At 40.9% G+C, this 13,935-nt stretch overlaps 1 protein-coding gene across 1 annotated transcript in view; it reads left to right on the top strand.

Annotated features, from left to right (window-relative positions):
- The window catches only part of mmp24 (matrix metallopeptidase 24), a 70,918-nt gene that overhangs the window by 31,485 nt on the left and 25,498 nt on the right, over positions 1–13,935 (top strand). Inside the window, exons 3-5 of the mRNA XM_085776759.1 lie at positions 2,033–2,149; positions 10,871–10,970; positions 11,459–11,663. Coding sequence (XP_085632885.1) covers positions 2,033–2,149; positions 10,871–10,970; positions 11,459–11,663 — 422 coding nt within the window. The remainder of the gene's footprint in view (positions 1–2,032; positions 2,150–10,870; positions 10,971–11,458; positions 11,664–13,935) is intronic.

Raw genomic sequence — 13,935 nt, 5'->3', positions numbered from 1 at the left:
TGTCAAAATTAAGTCAGCCCTAACAATAATAAATTAAAAACAAGGAAACTATTCTCCTTTCTCAAACAAAATACTGTTAAAAAATAAACAGAACTTAACTCCATTGTGGAGACTTAAGTTTAGGAAACAAACTTGCGTCTGTGCCATATTGGGCCCAGGGGGCAATGCAAAAAAAGAAAACAGACACAGAGCTTTGGAATGGGTGTGTCGCGGTTCTGCCATTTCATTGGCGACACAGGTTCGTGTCTTAGAGTGTCGCAGTTTCGGTTTCGACACGTGTATCGTTACAGGCCTAGTCTCAGGTGATCCAATCATTGGTCAGAACCCAAGACGCATTCAGGCACATTTTACATCTGATCATTCAGACACATTCAGATGTTTGGAGCACATGGTGTCATCTGAAGCCCTGTCTACTCTACTCTCTCACACACGGGCACATTGACAATCTGAAAACAACAACACACGTGTGATTATTCGCATTAAAAAACAAAGGAAGTGAGGTCTGATCACAGGTATCAATAGTAAACCTTTTAAATCAGCTGTGAACTGATGCACTCTGAGCTGATCACTGTGATTGATGCAGGTCAACACCAGCTGTGAGCAGCTGGCCTGAGGACGGTGCAGCTTCAGATATTGATCCTTTAGACTTGTCATTTGATCCAGAAATATTGATCATCACAGATTTAAATAATGTAAATGTGAAGCAGCTGCTTTAACGTTGAGTCCAGGCTGGTTGTACAGACACGGTGTGGGCGACTCTTCCTCCCTCACATTCAGAAACATTATTTCATGGCTGAAACCTTTTGAGACACTTTTTGAACAAAGGCCGTACGGATGAATAATGATCGACTATAAAGCAGCTTTAATTGGTCTGATACATTTAACCTCAGCCAGCAGCAGCTTCCTGGATGAACCTGAGGAACTTGGCAGATGGTCTCAACAAGGATTTTTTACTAACACTGTAAAACTGAATGTTTTTTTTTCTGTTAGCCATTACCACCGGCCCTGTTGTTGTTTTTATCTCCTCTCACTACCCATCCATCTTCCTTCTAATTCCCACTGCTGGCATTAAGTTCATTATTATTATTATTATTATTATTATTATTATTATTATTATTATTATTAATTATGTTTACAATAAAGAAAATTGCATTCGTTCATGTTAGAGCTGCAGATATAGAGACAGCTGTTTTTCCTGTCCCATCCACTTTATTCCTGACCTGTCCCTATCATGTATTCCCTCGGTGATCAATGTTAATCAAAGCATTCAGCTGCAGCTCTGAAAGAGATATTTAGCTCATTGATTCAATTAATTAGTTAGTTTTATTCAGAGTTTTAGTTCAAAGTCCTTGTTCAGACCATCGGTTGAGTTCCTCTGGTTCATCCAAGATTGGGACAGAGAGGAAGGGAAAACGCACACATGTCAGCATCTAGTCTACACAGTGAAGCTGAACTGTATGAAATAATCTCCGATTTAACAACAAATAACGTAAGTTTGCAGTTTCATCCAGAACTAAATAATATTTCTCTATTCATACGTCCTGGATCATCAGCTGGTTGAAGATGACAACGTGTTGTTGGGGACCTGTTAGTGTTAGCGCCTTATCATGTATCAGTGCATGTTAAAGACTGTTAATCAGGGTTTTCATTTTGAAATAAAGCAGCTGGAAACTTAAAAAAAAACAAAAAACATCCTGCCATGATAGCTTTACCTCATGCTAGTTAACTAAAGCTGATTAAAGTCTGCTGGTCCAAATGAGAAACTGCTTTTGTTCCCATCAGCGTGAAATCAAATATGTTGTTTAGAGGATTTAAACTGCAAACTGAGACATCAGAGAGTGAACACTGGAGGAGGCACTGAGGGTTTTCATACGTTAATGTCTTCAGGGTTATTTTTTTTATCTCCACAGATTGAAAATAAAACCAATACCAGTGACTCCATGACAAACACGATCTCCTCTGCCTCATGTGTTTACTGGGTTGTGGGGTTTCCAGCTGCTCGGTGAAGTTTAAATGTGACGGTTGTTTTCAGGTGGATGAGGAGACCTCGCTGTGGTGTCCCGGATCATCTGCACACCGGCCGCCGGCAGAGGAACAAACGCTACGCCCTGACAGGACAGAGGTGGAGAGATAAAAAGATCTCCTACAGGTATACCTCGACTTTGTTCTTGTCTTTTTATTTCTTCCCATCCTTCCCTTCTCTTCATGCGTCTTTTTCTCTTTAGTCTTTCTCCGTCGTCCTCCCTGCCCTCCTTGATTGTTTGTCTCCTTCCTACTCTCTCTCCCAGCCTGAACTTGGCCAGGCCTAATGTAAATTAGCTCCGTCCCACAGGACCCTGAATGCATCTCGCATCCCTGCATTGCATTTCACCCACTCATCTCTCTGTCTTTTTTTCCTTCGTTCCTCCTCTCTCTCCCTCCCTCTCTCTTTCCACCTTGTTTTATTGTCGTCCACCGTCTCCACGCACTCAAACTCTGGGCCGTGTGATGTGACGACGACGCAGCCGGCAGCTCGGCCGTGTAATATGGGTCTGATGCAGATTAGAGACGTCCCACGAGGCGCTGAACACATCCCAGCTCCCAGTGTGGCTTCTGCCCACCAAATCCTCTGATCCTCCTGCCTGCCTCTCTCCACGTCTCTCTCTCTCTCTCCTCTGCTCCCAAATCCAAATTCAAATTCAAAATGAGCTTTATTGCCATGGATAAAATAGAAACAATGCCGAATGTGTTTCTTTGTGTTCGCATCCTCCAGTTTTTAGCTGTGCGCCAGTATCAGCGAACAGGCTTCAGGTTCAAATCTGGATCAGATGTTTTATCATAACCTACTTTAGTTCATGAGTTTCTGATTCTAGGTGTCAGTTTATTCATATATATGTAGTAAAAGAACAAAAATCTACTCCTCAGCAGCAGCAAGTGATTCATCCAGGACGTATTTTGATCATGTTTTAGTCTGCAGGTGATGCTCAGACTCAAAATATATCCTAAAAATATCCTAAGAGCTGCCTCCTTCCTCATTTGCCTGTAGTCAGTAGTTTGTCCGCATGGCTTAAATTCCCAGGTTGTGTTGGTATTTTTGTAAATCATTTTACTTTCCTGCAAAGTTGAGGAGCAGTGCGATAAAATGTTGAGTTGAGAAGGCTGAGGGATGTTTGTGCGGCATCATGCAGTCCGACCTCGATGAGACTGGGCAGAGCGAGAGCAGGGAAGGCAGCTGCTGGTGCTGCCTTCAGGGCCGTCCTGAAGGCTGCAGCTGGTGAGGGAGCTGGTTGGCCTGTTAGCAGAGTGTGAGGTGGTCTGGTGCTCACTCACTATCTCTCCATCATGCACTTTTTTCACATGGAAAAGTGTTGATCAGTGTCAGTTTGGTTCTATTTTGTGACGGAGTGGAAAATGAGAACCAGGGTCCTCTACAGATGTTTGTAACAGGAAGCTGCACGTTCAGGTTTAGGCTCTCTAGAGGGGAAAGAGCTTTCTGAGAGAAGTTTCCTAAATATTACACTCTTCTGCAAATGTTTTACACCTCAGATACGTATGTTCTATAAACACAAAAGATCAAATGTGTTTGGGCCAAAATGTGATAATATTGAATATCAAAATACTTTCCTGTGTAATAATGACAACAATAAAAAAAACACATTTCCATGCTTTGTTTTTAGTTTCACACAGTTCGATCCTCAACTGTTTCCTATTGTCACAACACCTTGTGCTAAGCTAAGCTAACTAGCTGCTGGTCGTAGCCTTATGCTTCATGTGCAGCAATGAGGGCAGTACTAGCCTTTTAATCTACTGTCAAAAAACGAATAAGTTCTTGTCAAAACTGTTCCTCTGAGTGTGGGATCAATGTGGGATCAGGTCCAGAACCGTCGCTTTATTTCTTTTAATCTGTTGTTCTCTAACTCACTATAAATATTTCTCTGTTTCTTGCCTTCCCTCTTTTTCTGTGTTTATCTGTGTTTCACCCTTTGAACCTATTTTCTCCAAGTTTTTCAATTGTTTTCTTTATCACACTCTACAATTAAACATTAACAACCTATTATTTTGCCACTTGGGGAATTTCTTTTATTTATTTAAGCATTTCGTTCTCCTCTTAGCCTCTTCTTCTTCTCTCTCATTCCTCCTTTTCATCCCTTCTCTCCTCCCTTTCCTCCAAACCATCCTACTCAGGGCTTTATAGGTCTAATGTAAATTACGCCACTCCCACGAGACACTGAATGCATCCCAGCTCTCCTGCATTACAGCTACCCACTCTACAGCGTTACATAAAACCCAGAGTGTGAGATCACCGTCCTCTCTGGTTTCCCTTTACTGTATCTGAGTCTCCCGGCCCTGCTCATGTTTCACCTGCTATCAGCTGTCACATTCCTACAGTAGAGCTGCGCGTTGCCTTCGCTGCCACTGGTCGAGCTGCATTATCCTTACAATCGTTTTTAACTTAATTGTTCTTTTTCTTAGGCGCCAAAGCATCTCCAGCTTTCTCTCCTGTGAATTTCATTTCAGCTTTTTATCCTCCTAAAGTTTATTAATGAAGCCACTCTCAATAACAAGGCCATTCTCAGTGAGTTACTGTGAAAGAGAAGTATTAAGACATGATGTTACAGTAATATGGATGATTTTTTAGATGATTGTTTTGATTTTACAGCCAAGTATCAAGCAAATGTGCTAGAAACCTGCTTTATAGCCTCACAAATTTTAATGACTTTAATCTGTTGTTCATCATTGTTCATCATGTTTTCGGGGGTTTTAGCTGCTGGGTAACAAAACCAAGAAAATGTTTCTCAGTTTTATGACACTTTATGGACAAAACAATCCATCTGTCACACACAGACATTTAGAATGTCAACCTGATGGAGGCAGAAGAGGGAAGCTTTGAGAATCATGCAGGTCAAAAGGGTTCATGCGATGGGAACCATGAATGGCTGTTTATTGCATTTTATTGCAATCCTGCTGATACATTTTTGTTTGGACTAATGACTCACCAACATTTTACACTGCTAAAGGGAGCGCTCAGGAAGTGAAGGAATTATCGCTATTAAAGCTCTGTACAGTGTAAAGGTAGATGTCTACAGTATGTGTAGTGCGATTATAAAGCAGGTCTAAGTTCTACCGTAAAGGTATCAAAGCCTCAGTCCACAGAGAAGTACACACAGCCTGTATTCAGAAACTCAGCCGTCAGGACTTCTGTGATGTCACAACAACCCAGTCTGTCCTCTTGGACCAACACAGGATTTGGTTTTACCTGAAATCTGCTCTATTTTTATCTGATCACTCAGAAAACAGTCAATCAGTCAAGAGAATCAGTGCCTCCTCTCTTCTGATTGGCTGACACTGATTTATTCTTACTAAAGCTCCAGAGAGAGGAGATGTAAAACTACACGGAGATGGTTTTTATATCTCCTTATGGATTAACACTTTAAGATTTAACAAAGGAAATGTGTAAAATCTGAAGGTTTGTTCTGACAAAGAGCATAGAAATAGTGAGAAGAGAAGTCAATCTTAGTTATTTTTTCACTTTGTTAATGTGACCAGTGAAGTCTGTCTTGAGATATTGATGAGCTCAGTCAGGATGATTTTCGTCTGTGCTCCATTCATCTACTTTGGACACGACACCAACAGCAATGCAAAGAGACACATTTAGAGGAATTTTAGGGTAGTGAAGAAAATAAAAAGCAGTTGCTGAGACAGAGCAGTCACAAGAAAGACGATTAAGTTTTCTGTTGATGCTTCAGCAACATTGTTCTTAACTTTCCTGCCAACAAAGCACATTTTATTGAAACTGAAAGTTGAAAGACTTAAGCATAAAACGAGAAAACTTGTGCTTCTATAGCTCTGACTGACTGCTGGTCCTCTGTGCATGAAGTTTGTTTCATCTATTTTTAGCCGTGCTAGCAGCGTGGCTTTAGGGATGGGGAATCACAGTGTTGGCTCTTGGACCTCCCATATGCTTCAGACATTCACGTTCCCCTGAGTAACTGTAATAACTTTTTATCGATGCACTGAACTTTTCATCCAGTGCTGTCATCAGGCCAAAATTTCCACTTCCACTTCTTTGATTCATAACTCTGATGGACTGAACTTCATGGTTCCCAGAGGACGAATCTTACTGACCTCAACCCCTGACTTTTCCTGCAGATTGACCATGAGGCTGAAATGTGTTATTTTTAGTATATCTTGACAACAATTGAACACAGTGCCATGAATTCCACTCCCGACGCTCATGTTCCCCTGAGGAGCATTTGTAACAACTTTTGTGAGCCACTGTATTTTCATTAGGGAGGTCACCTTCTTTTCAGAAACCCCCATCAGACTACGGTATTGTGTGGAGCTCACCTATATAAATGAGATAACCACAAACTGAATGACACAACATTAACATTATTTCTCTCTAGTGGATCAATCAGTGCAAGGACATCGAGACCCAGACAGTTTGCAGTTCACCTGCAAAGAGAGTAGAGAAGGGAGAAAGACTCAGATCGGACAATTCAATTTGGGTAACTTCCACATGTATTCACTACTTTGTTTTTCAATTCTGATGCAATCACATTATCGTCCTCAGAGGATAAATCCAACTGACCTCTGCTCCTGATTTTTTTTTCTGTACATCGACCTTTTTATTTGCATTGCCATGAGATGTGCTTCAGGTATTCATGTTCCTCTGAGGATAAACTGTTATATTTCGATCTTTTCATCGTTTGACATCATCATGTCAAAATGTGTGCAATTGGTTTATGGCCAAATACCTATAAAACTAATGACTCTCCAATCAGCCTCTAGTCTGCACAGCTGGACATTGTTTACTGATAACTGGTGACGGTTGGCATTTCAACGTGCTAAGCCAAGTTGGTTACGGTGCTAAACATTAGCACTGTCATTGTGAGGCTTACTGCAGCCTGTAAATGACCTGTTTTCCAATCATCTCTTCACACTGGAAGAGTTTACACAAAATCTGAATGTTATGATTGAGGAAAAGGTTTTTTTTTTATAAAGTTGAGTTTTGTCATCTGCTTCTGCTTAGACACATTGATTTTTATTCATTCTTGCCCTTTACCTTCATTTGATCCCTTTTAATTCTCTGCGGTTATTTAAGTATGTCAGTGTGTGTGTGTGTGTGTGTGTGTGTGTGTGTGTGTGTGTGTGTGTGTGTGTGTGTGTGTGTGTGTGTGTGTGTGTGTGTGTGAGAGAGAGAGAGAGACAGAGACATCAGACCATCTGTGTGTTTTGGCCACAGGTCATTTGGCCAGCTTCAGTGCCATAGCGTTCCATGCCATTTACTCAAATCAGACAACTGCTACCTAGCCGTCTGCCTGGCACACACACACACACACACACACACACAAATTAATTGCTGGGCTTTAGGGTTGAAAGTTGGATTTATAAATAAACTTTATGAAGGGATATGTGCGCACAGAGTTATGAACAGCGGCATTAATCTTTAACACTCACTTGTGTCCACTGTCATCAGACTGATAATATTTGCTTCGACAGAGGGGAGTCAACGGGATGGGAATCAAATTTGTTATAAGACCCTCCTTAATACTCAACCATTCTGTAAAAATATGATCAATTCTCATCATTGCTTGTTTCCAAAAATGATGAAGACAATAAAATCTGTTATCAAAATAAACAAGCTTGAATTAATTTTTCATTTCTTCAGCTAAAACTCAGAATGACTTGTTTACGGAGCCGTTTGCAAACAACCTGTCAGAGGAGTGAACTAAAAAGGCTTAAATTTGCTTAAACTTTGAGTCAGTGTGGCTCGTCGAGATTAGCTGAGACATCACCGACTTCGGCCAAACACACTGGCAGTCCTAACAGTAATTCCCTCTGACTCAATAACAACAACAACCTCTTTAAATTTCAAGTCATGTTTTATATCTGCAGTCGCTCCACATTTCCAAAACAACATGTTAATGAAGAGATGCCAGTTGAGTTGCTTCAATTTCACAGCTCGGACATGACATTTGATGATTTTGATGACCTTTAATACAATTATGTGAATTGAATAATACTGGGTTCCACTTAAAAAAGTACACATTATTGCTCTGTGTGGGCTGGAAAAAATGCTTTTATACTTTCTTCATTGGGTCTTTGTGTTTGCGGTTGAACAGAAAGTAGAACTTAAATATAATTATTCTTATTTTTTACCTTTTTTTTTTCAACTGTTTAACTGGTATTTTTAATGATCTGCTGATGATAAATATGTAGGATATAATTATGTCAGCTTCTTCATCTGTGAGTCACAATGAGATGGTTGACAGCGTAGCTTATACGACCTAAGAAAGAAACATAAAATGTTTTCATATTGGGTTTAATAAAAATGCTAAAAATTATTTCTATATTTTTGTGGCTTCCATCGTGTGTGTGTGTGGGAGTGTGAGTCTAGCGTGAAGAGAAAACCAGCCCATAGGTCGTCTGTTTAGCAGCTTATCATCACCGACGGTTTGTTGCGAGGTGACATCTGGTAGTAGCAGTGATAATGACACAGACAAGTGTCATCTAATTTTGATACATATTTCAATCGAAACCATGATGTTTTTCCAAACCCAAATATCACATCAAAGTTTTGTATGCAAGCCTACACTGAATAGTGGGGAAGGCTCTGTACTTTGTATTTTGTGTTTTTCTTTTCTTTTCTTTTTTTTACTCTTATTCTGTCTTTTTATTATTTTATTGTGCTTTTATGGCGATATGGATCCCCTTGGGTCTGAAATAAAGAAATGAATGAATGAATGAATAAACAATCATGTCGTGGTTGTTCACATTGGTTTAGTTGTTCACTATTAATTTGATTTAGAATTTAAGAGAACAAAAAGCAGATTATTAAAGTTTTTATTGAAAATATAATTATTTTCTGTGGGACCTCAAATGATGAGATAAAGTAAAGCGAATGTCAACCAAACATGAGAATGAGAGAAGTCTTCCCTCTGACATTCAGATCATGTTTTATATTCACTCTATTATAAACCACAACAAGTACACATCCATTCACTCGTTCTTTGCTGCTCTGACTTATTACAGCACATCAAGAAGCTGTTGTGCGCTCATGTATAAGTGTTGAGTTGTTGCAGTTGTGTAATGTGCTGGCGTTTATTTCCATAATGAATTTTTCTGGATGGGAACAAAGTATTTGCCCCCTGTTGGGAGACAGATTGTGTGAAATGATCTCTTACCACCCGCTTTGCCATCTTGCTCTCTCGTCCTAGCTTTTCTTTCCCACACCCCCACCCCCACCCTCTCTCTCTCTTTCTTTCTCTCTCTCTGTTTCTGCCAATCACCCCCATCTGTCCTCTGACGCTCAGAGACGCTACGCGCATGTGTTTCCTCACGGTGAGGCGAGTGATAAAACATGTAATGATATACCGTCCCCTCTCTGGCAGAAAAATAGATATGGATGCTGCGTCTCGTCTCCTGCAATTACTCTGTAATGACCTCTCTTCCTCATTTGTCTCTTATAGCTCTGAGCTGCATCACAGGGAGACAAGCTTAGCTGTGATGCTGCTGCTACAGAGTTTGAGAACAAACCTGAAGAGCCTATAAATATTCAACACTAAACTCAAGGAGCCTGTCATTAAAATGCATCTTGAGAGATCTAATCACAAGTGGACACAAGTGATTATCCCTGAATACAAGTGTAAACAGGCATCAAAATGTTTGGTCAAACCACTTGCCGAGGTGGTCAGAGACGCAATTATTCACATTCCTTTCGTAGTGTAACCGTTGATCCATCTTCATACGTTTCAGACAAGGACAAAGAGGGATATGTCATTAATGCAGGACGTTGATGACAGCACGCCAACATGATAGCGTACTGCTGTTCACAAAGCAACAGTTTCTAGGGTCCAAAGTTGTAAAGAAAAGCCATGTGCATGCGCGTAACTGCGTACGCACTCCTTTGTAGCAGAGGTTGCGCCGACAGTAACATAAATCTGGACTCAAGTGATCCTCGGGACACAGTTATAGACATATGTTAGAGACAGGTGTAAACAGACTCAAACTAAACACTAATCCAGTCACATTCCCAAACAAGACAGGTGTAAATTCAGTTAAATCGCAAGATAAGAAATAATCACCCGTATCTATAGAGTGAATAGCCAGCAGGTGGCTAACTTATCTTAGCATTAAGACTGGAGACAGAGGGATAAAACTGGCAGCATGTGTAAAGCTCCTTAACCTTCAGAAGTCACTGTTTACATTAGTGTAGTCAAATGGCAAATTCCAGATGTTACAGCAAGTGGATCATTATTAACTTATCAACTTTAGTGCTGACTTTAAACTTTCTTACAGTTCTTGTTTGTTGCTCATCAATATATTTTGTGTGTTTTCATGTCTCTTGTTGAAAAACAAATATAGGCATTGAAGAGCTGAAAAAAGTCCAAACATTGGCATAGCTTAGGCTTCATTTTTTCAGTGTAGTATAATAAGGCAAAATCAAAAGTATTCAAAGACGTCAAAATAGCATTGAGACCACGAAGATGTAAAAAGAAAGAAAAAACTTAGTTTTGGAAACTATATTTTCAGTGATAAACTAAAGCTACTCGACAGGTTCAGAAAGGTACCATAGCATTAACCTCACCAATACAGTAAAGCATCAGGACTGTTACTTTAGCAGTTTTGTGGGTATTCAGACTGAAACTGTTCTGAATTTAAACAACACAAGGTGCCAAGTTAGTGGGTCTGTGTTGTTTAAGGCAGATGTAATACAATCCAGAAACCTAAACTTAATCCTCAGTAATATGACGTACACAGTTGTTCCTGCAGAGAGCGAACCACTGCTAACGATCAGTGGTAGGTACATAAAAGCACCATCCAGCCCTGGTCCTGTGTCTCATTTTGTCTACACATCACTCACCGTGTTTCTCCTGTTTCCCTGCAGCATATCTAACTTCACCCCTAAAGTGGGAGAGAAGGACACGCAGAGAGCCATCAGACAGGCCTTCAACGTGTGGCAGGCGGTCACTCCACTCTCCTTCCAGGTCTGAGAAAATCATCTTTCAGATTTCACACCATTACACACAGTTCTTTTCTGTCACATCGCCTCTGATGTGGTAGAACAGTTTTATCATCATTATGAAAAATTTCTAGTAACAGTATAGAATAAGCCTCGGATTTTTTAATCTGGCCCATTGTACATCCAGTTCCTTGGCCCAGATCTGGCCCACTTACACCATGATTGTCAGATACTAATTCAACATCTGGACCAATGGCACGCACATGGGGAGTTTTGTGGCCTCGAGCCAGTAGCAGAGAAAAACAGCCACAATCTACCCAGATGTGGGGCTATGTGGGCTGACGACCCAGACGTATGTTTGGGCCAGAGGTTTCATTTTGCCATCTGGGACATTAGAGTCGCTTTAGATGGAGTATCGTCCAATATACAATATAATAATTAACTCTGTTTTGTCTTCACCAGCAGTGTGTCACTTTTTGTGTACTCTCCTCTCTCCCCTCTGGTCATGCTCAGGAGGTGCCATACTCGGAGATCAAGAACGAGGGTAAGGAGGCAGACATCATGATCTTTTTTGCCTCCGGTTTCCATGGTGACAGCTCCCCATTTGATGGAGAGGGGGGTTTCCTAGCCCACGCGTATTTCCCTGGCGCTGGCATCGGAGGAGACACACACTTTGACTCTGATGAGCCCTGGACGCTCGGCAACGCCAACCATGACGGTAAGACAGTTACAGGTTCCTGTGTCTTTCTTTGCGCTCCCATGTCATTTCATTTCATTTCATTTCTCTGGCAGGGGTCCAGCTTTACCTGCGTCAGTGAATGATTTAGCCCTCACCCACAGCTGTTTTTATGATTTCTCAACCTGCCTTCCCAAAATAATTACACCTGAAACTACCGACCTCAGTGACTTGCCTGTCTGTTGCACAGAAATACAACTGTTCAAAACACTGTGGGTCCGATTTCATAAAGCTGACGCTACCACCTGCTGTCGAGGAAGAAAATCTAAAAAACAACACTTAGAAATCAAAAAACACACATGTTCAGTTTAGTTGTGTTGCAGGTGATTTGATTCGATCACTGGTTTGTTCTATATTGAACTGAATTGAGCTGCTTGAAACAAAATCAGGGAACAAGTTCTAAGTTTTAAGTAAGTTTTTCTAGCACTACATAACCACCGTTAGCAAGAGAGCAAGAGCTTCAGTCATTGTTGTATTTACACAATAAGAGCTAGCTGGTTAGCATGCTAACCTCAGCAGAGGGAAATAAATGACAGAAGCAAAACAACATGACTGCCTCCCACCTATGGAGGCAAAGGTTAAAGGGATAGTTCAACATTTTGACAAATTGGACCATTGCCATAATCCCAATAGTTTTAGGAGTAGGTTCGTTACCTTTGATTGTTGGTGTAAGGTATTTTTAGAACGGCCGATCTGAGCCGCGAGCTGCTCAGAACTACGCTACGGAGGCTAATGGGATTTCTTGGTTTCCCTCATCAAATTCATCAAATACACAATCCAACAACTCCGAAACGCTCTGGTGGACAAGTTGTGACCTGCACATTCAATAATAATAATAATAAAAGAACGTTACGAGACAGTGTTGTTTTCGAGGCAAATTCAGAGACTGCTTGCTGAAATACTGCCCCCGACGGGAACACACATCAGCGGTTTTACATGAACGCTCCGCCATTCTAAAAACATCTTACACCGACAATGAACTATCCCTTTAAAGTCACAACAACCACAAAGTAAAACCACAATGTAATAGCAAAACAAATCCTCCACTTTTTTATTCACAGTGAATTTATGATTTTGAGTGTGACCTTTAAGCGAATCAGGCAAAGGTATAAATATTACAGCAGGTGTTGGCATCGTGATAGCTGAAATGAATGAAATAGCTGATCCATTGATTGAGTGATTTATTTATTTATTTATTTATTACTTTTAATACAAAAGCACTTGTAAATTAAATACGTGTGCAAAAGTGTCCTGAGTTGCTCTATCTCTGAGCACCAGACCGTTTAGTCGTCGGATGAAAAATGGAGGGAAAAACGCTTCACTTTGTAGTTTTTTTCCCCGCGTCTTCTATCTCAGTTTGACAAATGACTTATGCCAGATTCCCTCTGCTTGAATAACTAACGTGTTGATAGAGAGAGAGAGCGAGGGAGACTCGGAGAGAGGGGGTGATAGAGCGGGAGAGGAATCTGGTTTGAGAGATTAGCAGAAAAGAGAATTAGCTTTGACAGAGAAGCTCTAAATTTGCCGTAGCACATTACAGCGAGCTTCCTCCAGTCTGAGGTGTCCCAGGAAATATGCAGTGTTTCCTGGGATGCAATAAGGCAGTTTCAGGTTAGTGTTGTGTCGAGTCTTTTGCACACATTCGTAATTTTTCTTTACTTTTCCCAGTTGTTAAACTGATGATTTGTCAATATAGACTCAGAGTGTGTCTGTGGGAGCGTGCGAGTGTGTGTGCGGTCACCTAGCTGCTCATACACATCCTTGCCATCGCCTCTTTATCTCTAAAATCCCTTCCAACACAAACACACACAGACACACACAGACACACACACACACAGTAATTGAAAGATTAGAGAGAAGATAGTGAGACGGCAAAGTTCTCCGACAGTTCGAAAACTAATTCATGGTATCAGCTTCAGAAGGACGTCACTAGGACAAACGGGCCTCATTTTAACCTCGGCTTAAAACCTGTTTTCTTCTCCTCCTCTTCTTTTTCTTTCTGCTGCTGCTGAGGGACAGTTTCTGTTATTAACCTCCCAACACCTTGAGGAGAGAAGTGAGTGGCACAAGTGGCCTCATCCAAGATACGAGGCACTCAAGCTGCAGAATGAAAACAATTTGTCCTCTATTCTGGGCGAAATGACAAGGTTTATAAAAGTCCACAGAAAAACTTGACGCCCCTCATTGTCGGGATGTTTAACCAAAACACTGGACTGAACCTCGAAAAAGCTGTTGTAACAGCATCAGTTCTTTC

This window comes from Trachurus japonicus, chromosome 5, assembly GCF_045865225.1.
Source record: "Trachurus japonicus isolate A0001 chromosome 5, Traja_1.0".
NCBI lineage: Eukaryota > Metazoa > Chordata > Actinopteri > Carangiformes > Carangidae > Trachurus > Trachurus japonicus.
Note: the sequence above shows the minus strand (reverse complement) of the source record. Positions and strands in the feature narration are given on the sequence as shown.